The sequence below is a fragment of the Oryctolagus cuniculus genome, chromosome 8 (assembly GCF_051225735.1).
Source record: "Oryctolagus cuniculus isolate XC-2025 breed Fujian yellow rabbit chromosome 8, ASM5122573v1, whole genome shotgun sequence".
NCBI lineage: Eukaryota > Metazoa > Chordata > Mammalia > Lagomorpha > Leporidae > Oryctolagus > Oryctolagus cuniculus.
This window is the reverse complement of record NC_142874.1, coordinates 72355620-72366115: the sequence shown is the minus strand read 5'-3', so window position 1 is coordinate 72366115 and position 10496 is coordinate 72355620. Positions and strand designations below refer to the sequence as shown.

The window sequence follows — 10496 nt, the reverse complement described above, 5'->3', positions numbered from 1 at the left end:
TGGTATCAACTCCCTGAACCACCTCTATGACCTCCCACCCCTGACCCAGAAACCAGGAACCCTGCATGTAGGGTTCCCAACCTGTTGGACTTAACTAGTTAGGAAGACAGGAGAAGTGAAGTGAATTGTCCCAGGCCACAATTCATTACTATAGCTTCAGTTCTCTGTAGCAATTCCATCAGGCAATTTACCTTCCTGTTTATAAAAACTGCTTTTATTTGACTGACACATTTGGAATATAAAAATATTGGCGATGGTTGGACAATTCAGTTATCCTAAATTGAACTAGTTTTCTTGTAATAACCACAACATACTTAGGCCATTTCTAAGTTCTTAGAGTGCACAGAACTCTTTGAAGACACTGGATACCACTTTTCACAGTACCCACTTTTATTTTGAGTCTATGAATCCAAGCTTTTCAACAGACCATGAATTACATAAAAGCAAGAGTACTCAGTAAGTGTAATGCAGCAGGCACTTTATAAAGTGCCAAACTTGTTCCTTTACCTTATCTGTAACAGAGAAAAGAAGTGAGAATAGCAAACAGCCAAAAAGTACATCTCTGTACAAGGAAAGAAAAATCACAGGGCTTTGACAATCTTCTAATTAACTGGAAGCACCTTGACATCCTTTTCTAGGTAAGGTGCTTTGGTCCTGTTAAAATGCTCCCTTCTCCATGCTGTCCCACCTTCTCTGAGCTCTGCTTTCCCGACAGACCTGTTACAATGAGTAAAGCAAGGACTTGCTGACCCTGAGCTATCTTTAATCTTAAAAGTATTAAGCCTCACCTTGCCCTATGGTGCCACATTAATGCCTTACCACTTAACAACAACTAACAAGATTTGAATGCAGTGATTCATTGAAGGAATGAATGCCCTCAGGAAAAAGAGAAGGAGAGCAGGAAAAGGTGGGGAATGAAGCAACAGAGATACCATTTCAGCCTGAATCTGGCCTCAGCCTAATGCTTTCATGGGCTCTAAAGCAGGAATTACATGGAAAGGTTGGCTCAGCCTTGAGTCAAGGGAACCAGCTTTGGGCTGGGATTGCAGCACGGAGTGTTAAGCCACCACCAGTGATGTCAGCATTCCATAGGAGTGCAGGTTCGAGCCCCACCTGCTATACTTCCTATCCAGTTCCCTGCTAATGTATCTGGGAAAGCAGTGGAGGATGGCCCAAGTGTGTGGGCCCTGGCAACCACGTGGGAGATCTGGAAGAAGCTCCTGGCTGCTGGCTTCAGCCTGGCCCAGCCCTCACCATTGTTGCCACATGGGGCTGGACCAGCAGCTGGAAACTCTCTCTTCCTCCCTCTCTCTAACTCTGTCTTTCAAATAAATAATCTTAAAAAAGAAGGGGGAGGGTGGCAGTTTTTTATGCCCTACCCCAGTCTGACTGGCTCTGGGGAGCAGGAGGTGTAGAACCCAAGACAAGTTTGCTTCTTTTCCTTTCAGTTGAGGGCAACTCCCTGGGGAAGCGATTAGCTGCTGAGGAGTAGCTGGGAGACAACAGGTGCATTGGCCCAGTAGAAGGGAGCTGGGCAGACCATCAGTATCATCAACGGCACCTACTACACTTTGTTATATCTTTCTTCCTATTATCTGGAAACCGTGGAGAAGAAGAAAGGTGAAATATCTCAAATATGTCAGCTGCATATAGTTTAGTAAATAAAACCCCTGTGTTAACAGCGCTACAGTTGTGGGAGGCATGGACCAAAAAAAAAAAAAAAAAAAAAAAAAGCCACCTATGTACACCCATGGTGTGGATGCCATAAATTTCATCTTCATACCTCTCTGATCTCCAAATTCCAAGGATCTCTGGCTAATTGTCCCCACTCAAATCTGCCACTTTTTCACTGAGCATTTTTTCCAACCTCAAATATGAAAATTACTTATTCTGTTCCCTAGCTACAAGCAAAAACTCCCACACATGGAATCCTAAACTATACTACAAAACTCAAAGTATCATCTATTACAGAAACTTCATATCTTCACCATTTTAATAGAAAGTATAGTAACATAACAATGGAAAAATTCAATATTTTATTCAGTTCAGAGGCATAACATGAAATACATTAAATTTGAAAAGTGTTTCAAATAGTATTAGCATAGCACAAAAGCTAATGAAATATTTTATAATGGTAGCAAAAGATGTATAAAGTTTTAAATTTTTGACTCTCAAAAAATTAGAGATTCAGAAGTAATTTTTAAAGAACTTTATGTAGTTCCATTTAACATTCAATTTTACCTTTGAAATATCTGGAAAGCCTTCCTGGTGTGAACCTAACTATTTTGAAGTATCACGGTTTTTAAGACTGCTAAAGCTCTTTACAGTGTTAAAGTCCTTTCCTATTAACATCATGAGGTGTTGTAGTTACCAGTATTCAGTTCAGTCATGTAGTCAGTCAAATTCAGACACAGTACAGACCACTCTGTGCAGAAAGTGGAATTGGAACCCTTTTATAAGAAAAAAGATGTCAGTAATTATCTTTGATGATGGCGAGAGAGGCCTCAAAAGGAAGCAGAACAGACCTGGTGTTGCCTGGCCATGTCTTTCTAGACAGTCACTGCTCTTTTCTACTTCTTCCCATGAGCAAATCCTCAAAACTCTTGCCCAAAACTAATGGGCAAGATATGAAGTCAGTCTTTTCTCTTATTTTGTTTATTAAAATATCAGAGGCAGATGTTAGGAGGTTATTACAGAATACAACTTTGCATAACACCCAACTTAAAAAAACCCTCACCACCCACTGACAAAATTTACATTACTCAAAAACAACAAAACAACAAATGGAAGTCTAACACAGAAAGCAAACAGTATATATTTTAGAAAAAATTTTAATGTGTTGTTTTGAATAATTCTATGAAACTTAAATATGTCATTATATTTTCTAATTCATTTCTTGTTAAATTCTTTACTTGGCTCATTGGTTCTAGGATTATCATTGATGCTAAAATTCCAAGAAAATCTCACCTAGTTGTGGCTGGTTGTAAAATTTCTTCAGTTTCTATATTAAAAAAAAAAATCTTTCAGCACTTGGACAAGGGAAGATATGCTACATAGTGATGACTCTTTATTTTTATTTATATTTTATTGGCAGTTCAGTTGGTTTCAACAACATTTATTGAGCACCTACTATGTACCAGGCACTGTCCTAGATGCTGGAGACACAAAGATGAATAAGACATGGTCCCTGTCCCAAGGACTTTATAGTCTCTTGGAGGCAAACAGGTAGTGCAAAGAATTACATGATATCTAAAATGAACAAAAACATCAGAGATGTAGGCAATATTGGGCTTTTAAATACAATGGTATGGCATTGTTTGCAATGTCAAGGCAGACAATTAAATGCATTTTCATGTGATAAAACAAGAAAATCATTAAGACCTAACTTTTAAAGATTCACATGATAAAGGTAGTTAACGCTAAAACTTTACACCATCGTTTTTCAAGTATTTCATACTTAGAAATATTATTGCCAACATTTGTGCTATAGTCAAAGCCATGATTCCAGGTGGGTGCATCATTCACATCTCAGCATGCTGGGATTCAGTTTCTCACTGAGTTTATGAATGAGAATGGCTAATTCCTCAGTTGCTTGGCTCTTGTCTTCCAAAAGTTCATAACGCAGGCTGGAGATATCTTGCTTGATTTCTTTCAATTCACCTAGAGTATTTGTATTAAAAATAAACATATTTAGTTGATAATTTGCTCTTTGGACTTAGAAAACAGTGAAATTCATATATATGAATACAGTTATTTCAAAAAGTCTCCAAGTTAACATTTTCAATTTCTTTTTTTTTTTTTTTTACAATTTTTTTTTTTTTTTGACAGGCAGAGTGGACAGTGAGAGAGAGAGACAGAGAGAGAAAGGTCTTCCTTTGCCGTTGGTTCACCCTCCAATGACCGCCGCTGCAGCCGGCGCACCGCGCTGATCCGATGGCAGGAGCCAGGATCCAGGTGCTTTTCCTGGTCTCCCATGGGGTGCAGGGCCCAAGCACCTGGGCCATCCTCCACTGCACTCCCTGGCCATAGCAGAGAGCTGGCCTGGAAGAGGGGCAACCGGGACAGAATCCGGCGCCCCGACCGGGACTAGAACCCGGTGTGCCGGCGCCGCAAGGTGGAGGATTAGCCTATTGAGCCACGGCACCGGCCCATTTTCAATTTCTTTCCTTTAAAATGTTTTACATATAGTCCAACTATATTTTTAATAATAAAATTCAGCATTAAGTAGTATCCTTTGGCTCACTCAACTGTTCACACAGCATGAGTCTCTGATAACTGCTCTACAACCAAGGTATCTCCTTTCTGTCTATAAGGAGTACCCTTGTCTCCTTCAAGCATAGGGTTTGACACCTTCATCGAGCTCCCCCTGTTACTAGGCTCAAAGGGAATCCCAGCAAAACTAAACTACATCAAAAATCAAATCAGTCTATTTTACAGGCACTACCCACACAGAGGAAGTAAATATTGAAGGGAGGAAAGGAAAGGAGAAAGATTAGGGGTGTTTATTAGGAAGGCAATAATAACGAATATGGGGTCAAGGAACACATGGTTTGTGTGACACAGAGAATCGGTGCATAAGGAAATAACACACAACAGTGACACTAGGGGGTGTATATGTGAACCTTCTGGCCATGCACACACTCCATACTCTCTGGAGAGAACAGGGGAGCTTTGCCTATTGAAACACAAATGCACCCATAATTCAGTCTGGCAGTATTTTGAGCATAGTTAGATTGCAATTAAAACTGGATTCTCTTGTGAGGGACTGTAATGCAGATAAGCTAATGACCTTGAAAATAAAGTTGGGCAGGAAATTATCTTAAATCTCAGAAATTATTCTTTAACTCATTGGTACTTTGACTTAGCTTTTCATAGTATAATAGAATGCAAAAGGCATCTTTAAGGACATTTCCTGTATCTTTATGATGCATTAAAGTACAATTTCTTTGTTCTACTATATAGAAAGCAGAACCTTTTAATTTTAAGTAATTTTAAGTATCCCTCAAGCATACACATAAGGGCCAGCATTGTGGTGCAGCAGGTTAGGCCACCACCTGCAATGCCAGCATCCTGTAGGAGTGCTGGTTCAAGTCCTAGCTGCTTCACTTTTTTTTTGGGAGGGGGTGCTCCACTTCTGATCCAGCTCCCTGTTAATGAGCCTGGGCAAACAGTGGAAGATGGCTTAAGTGCTTGGACTCCTGCCACACATGTGAGAGACCCAGATGGAGTTCCAAGCTCCTGCCTTCAGCCTGGCCCAGCCTGGGGCAGGCTGGGCCATGGTTGCTATTTGGGGAGTGAACCAGCAAATGGAAGGTTTCTTTCTCTCTGTCTCAGTCTCTCTTTCAGTCATTCTGGCTGTCAAATAAATAAATAAATCTTAAGAAGAAAAAAAGCTCATCAACAATTTTACCGCAAAAATTTAGCCCTTCTCTCGCCAGTCAGACAGATCTGATGGCATCTCATTGGAACAGTTTCCATTTTTAGGACAACGTATTGCTCCCAAGTTGATTTCTTTCCAACTCTGGGACTGAACTTTGGCTCTACCCTTCAGTCTTCAATGAAAAAACTTTTGTAGTCCACATAGATGCCCTGCCTCGGATCTGCCTTGAATAATAGGCATGCTTGGATGACGAGCCATGGAGAAGAGTCACATTCAAAAACAGTTTGAGTATTTGTATCTGGACACCAAGCAGAGGGTCTTCTGGAGACTGTGAATTCTGAATCAAGTGTTCTTTTACCTATGTCACTGGAAAGATGTTCACACTAACACAAAGTCACTAAAAAAACTGATTACTACTGACTACCTATGTAAGGATTTAAAAACCCTAAAAACATGGCAGCCTTTACATTCTAAGCATCAGTTGGAGAACTCTAAGATAAATTTCCTCTGATCAACATTTTTAATAACTGTTTCTTTAGAAAGATGGAATTTTCAAAATGTACCATAATATTCTGCTGTCAATCTTAGGAACCCTAATGGCAAACTGAGATTGGGTGGTTTTGTTTTTGTTGTTTTTTTTTTTTTTTTTTTAAGAACTAATTTATTGGCCGGCGCCGCGGCTCAATAGGATAATCCTCCACCTAGCGGCACCAGCACACCGGGTTCTAGTGCCCGACGGGGTGCCGGATTCTGTTCCAGTTGCCCCTCTTCCAGGCCAGCTCTCTGCTATAGCCCAGGAAGGCAGTGGAGGATGGCCCAAGTCCTTGGGGCCTGCACCCACATGGTAGACCAGAAGAAGCACCTGGCTCCTGCCTTCGGATCAGCGCGGTGCACCGGCCACAGCATGCCAGCCGTGGCGGCCATTGGAGGGTGAACCAACAGCAAAAGGAAGACCTTTCTCTCTGTCTCTCTCTCACTATCCACTCTGCCTGTCAAAAAAAAAATCATTTATTTGAAAAGCAGAGTTACACAGAGAGAGGGAGAGACAGAGAGAGATCTTCCATCCTCTGATTCATTCCCCAAATGGCCACAATGGTCAGGGCTGGGCCAGGCCAAAGCCAGGAGCCAGGAACCAGGAGCTACATCCAGGTCTCCCAAGTAGGTGGCAGGAGCCCAAGTACTTGGGCCATCTTCTGCTGCTTTTACCAGGCCATTAACAGGGAGCTGGATTGGAAATAGAGCAGCAGGGATTTGAACCAGCACCCATACGGAATGCCAGTATTGCAGGTGGCAGCCTAACCCGGTAGGCCACAATGCTGGCTCCAACCAAGAGATTGAGTTTTTAAAGTATGCTTCAATATGATGTTTTCCAAGATCATTAAGTTCATTACTAAAGGACATTTCTCATCTTGGAGATGCTTACCTTCATTAACTTCATCATTTTCTTTGTCTACTTGTGCTTTCAAAACATATCGTTTTATAAGTCTTTTCATTATCTGCTGTTGGGCAAAAAGAGATGGTCATATCACCAATGATACACATAAGGACCCTGAATCTCATTCTCCAAAGAACCTTAAATACCTGTAAAACAAACAACTTAGGGGAGAAGAATTGTATGTCACTATTTACAGGAGAATTACCCAGGATTTAAAACTTAATCTTTTTCACCTGCTGAGACATTGCATAATCCACAAACAGCCTCTTCTCCCCACCCCAGGAATAGAAGCTTTCAAAACAAAGTTAAGCTGGAAAATTTCAACTTACAGTTTCTCTTTCAACTAATGGTTTCTCTTTAAGGCACACTGATCCTACATTATGACCTATGCACACAACCTGCCTTATTGTTTTCCATTTAAAAGCAAATACGAATACAGAGAATTTGGAGATATAGAGAACAAAAGGAATAAAACCATTGATAACTACAATATCTATCTAAAGATATTAACTTTTTTTGTGTATATCTTTCTAGTATCTTTAAGTTCTGTATAAATACCAGAGAGTGACTCTTTTTCAATCTAAATAAATGCTCTGACAGGAGAATTATCCTACAGGAAATTATTTATACATATGGAAAAAATTAAACTGGAACCCTATCTCATATACCATGAATAAAAAATTAGTTCCACATGCCTTTTAAGTATGAAAGACAAAGTTTCTGAATCCTTTAAAAGGAAATATAAGGGAATATATTTCAAGGTAAAGCTAGATTTTTTTAAAAAAACAAAATAAATTTTAATCATAATACAAAATACTAATAAATTCAATTTCAATCAAATTTTTAAAATATCATAAAGGAAGTAACAATGCAAGCTACAAACTGTGAGAAAATGCTGTAAATAATTATAACTGACAAATAATTTGGATCCAAATATATAAAGAACTTTACTTGAATGACAAGACCTGAACCAAATTTTAAAATGGACAAAAGAGTCATTTCCCTGAAGCAAAAATGTGAATGCTCAATAAGTTTAGGAAGCTTTTTGCTTGTGGAAATACAAATTATGACTAAAAGCAGATAAAAATTTGCCTCTCATAAAGGGAAAATAAATTTGATAATGCCAAGTGTTGGAGAGTATATGAATCAATGAGAATGTTCATACTTCACTGGCATGAGTATAAGTAGACCGATCACTTTGAATATAATTTGTTATTATCTTTTCAAGTTGAACATATGCAAACCCTTTCTTCAAAAAGCCCATCCTTTGGTATAGAACCTAGAGAAGCTTTGCACACATAAACCCAGAAACATAACAGTGATACTTACAGCAACCCTATTCCAAAGAGCAAAAACTGGAAACAATCTAAACACACACCAACACAAGAATAGACCAAAAATTGTAGTAGAGCACACAGTGTAATGTCATTTGTTCATTAACAAAATTAATGAACCACAGCCACAGACACAGTGTGGATGAGCCTTAGAAGCACCATGCTGATTGAAAAATTCCAGTTGCAGAAGACTGCATGGAGTATGACACTATTCTTATGAAGCTCAACGACAAATACATCTGTGTGATACATTTTTAGGATTATCTACTTATGTAATAAATATATTTGAAAAGAATGCCGTAACAAGAGGATAAGAAATCCCCACTTCAGGACAGTGATTTCCTCTTCAGTGAAGGCACAGGGATGTGACAGAGCATAACATGTAAGTAGAAAACAGCAATAAGCAATGTTATCTTTGTCAGGTAAAGTGGTGGTTTCATAGGTGTGCATCTGCTCATGCTTCATAGTTTATTACGTGTACCATACATTCTTGTGCATGTATAAAATATCACATTTAAAATATAATAAAGGAAAGGGGGAAAAGGGCCTGAATGAGAAATCAAGTACAGTAAGAACAGAATATACACCTTAGTTTTAAGGAAGTAGAAATTATAACCTTAGTTGTCCCACTAGATGCCAAGGACAAGTGAAATAGAAGAATATAGGACGATTCAAAATCTGTTTTAGAAAATAACAACAGGAGAGACCCCTATTGAGTAGGAAAAGTGCATTTTACTAGTTAAACCATAAAACCTGTTGAGTTGTGTGGAATCTGGACCTCAAGACAGATTCACAGATGGGTGGCTCTTAAACTGGACTCATTCACTCATTCAGCAAATATTTACTGAGAGCCAATCCCGTGTCAGGGACTGTATTAGCTGCCAGGGACACAGCACTGAATGCAGTCCCTAGATCAGTGAAATTTCTTATCTGCACAGACAATTCATTATGATGGGTAAACACAGCAGAGATCTCATCAAATAAAGGGGACAGTGAAGACAGATTCCTTTAGAAAGAAAATACAAAGCTATGCATATTAGTTAAACCAGTTTGAAAGTTAGTAATATAAATCGGGGGTGGGGGAGACTATTCAATAAATAAAGCTCAAACAATGGGCTAACCTTATGGGAAAGTTAAAATTAGATGTCAACTTCACACCATGCACCAAAAAAGAGAGCCAATTGGATTAAATAATTTTAAAGAAAAAGGTCAATATTGAATATGTAAAAGGACAAGCCATGAGGAGACTGATAAATCTATATTCATATAATTTTTAAACTTTAATACAATAAAGGATAGCAATGAAATGTAACCTAATGTAAGAGAAATTGCTATGGTTTGAATATCTGTCCCTCCCCTAAACTCAGCAGTTTAGTTCCCAAAGGTGGAAATTTGACTTAGATTAGATCAGAATTGACTCTTGGTGGCTTTATAAGGAGAGAGGGGGAGTGAGAGAGAGAATACAAGACAGACAGATGCACTCACCTTCCTGTCTCTTGCCATGTGATTTGTTTTGCACTGCCTCAAGACTCTTAGCAAGAAGGCCACTGCCAGACAAGGCCCCCAAACCTGGCACCTCCAGAAATGTGAGCTACAATAAGCTTCTTTTCTTTAGAAAGTACCCTGCCTCTAGTAGTTCTTTACAGTGATGGAAATCTAACAGGGATTTTTCCAATCCTTCTGGGATTTCTGATAAGCCCTAACCCAATGACAAAGCATGCTACTTACCTATGGAATAAGATCAAGTTGCCATTAGCAGCTGGAAATGGCCACTTCCCCTCAGGGTTTACTGAGATCATCAGACCAGAACTGAGCTGACAACCCACTTCCTCCCACCCCCACAAGGAAAAGGACTGAGAATGGAAGGGATCCTGGGCCTTACAGGAAGAGGGGCAATTCCCTCCCTTTGCTCTCCATCCTGGTAAAGAAAAGAATAAGAGAATCTAAGGTGGTCACTCATAAAAGATGAGAGTATCTGAAAGAAAGGAAGCCCTGCATGCTGTACTCAATTGAGTGTCTACTCTGGCAGACTTTCTGGCTTCCTCCTGGCCGTTAAATCAGGGAGAAAAAAGAAACAAGAGGAGCTGGCACTGTGGCATAGCGGGTTAAGCTGCTGCCTGTGACACCGGCATCCCATATGGGTGCCACTTGGAGTCCCAGCTGCTTCACTTCCAATCCAGCTCCCTGCTAACGGCCTGGGAAAGGCAGGGGAGGGTGGCCCAGGTGCTTGGGCCCCTGCTACCCACATGGGAGACTCAGATGAAGCTCCGGGCTCCCAGCTTCAGTTTGCCCAAGTCTCAGCCCCAGACATCGTGGCCATCTGGGAAGTGAACAAGCTGATGGAAGA

The 10496-nt window shown here is 39.9% G+C and overlaps 1 protein-coding gene across 11 annotated transcripts in view; it reads right to left on the bottom strand.

Annotated features, from left to right (window-relative positions):
• Positions 1–2013: 2013 nt before the first annotated feature.
• Positions 2014–10496, bottom strand: part of TRPC3 (transient receptor potential cation channel subfamily C member 3) — a 175292-nt gene continuing 166809 nt past the window's right edge. For 8 of the 11 annotated variants that reach the window (XR_016212012.1, XM_089302565.1, XM_089302566.1 and 5 more), the window contains 2 exons: positions 6804–6879; positions 2014–3660 (listed from right to left, as the gene is read on the bottom strand). Coding sequence is in view for 9 of the 11 variants with exons in the window: in XM_089302565.1 (XP_089158691.1) it covers positions 3518–3660; positions 6804–6879 (219 nt within the window). In the remaining 2 variants the exon portion in view is untranslated. Of the gene's footprint in view, positions 3661–6803; positions 6880–10496 lie in introns of those variants that run through there. The other 3 variants (XM_089302562.1, XM_089302563.1, XR_016212011.1) reach the window with 2 other exon arrangements.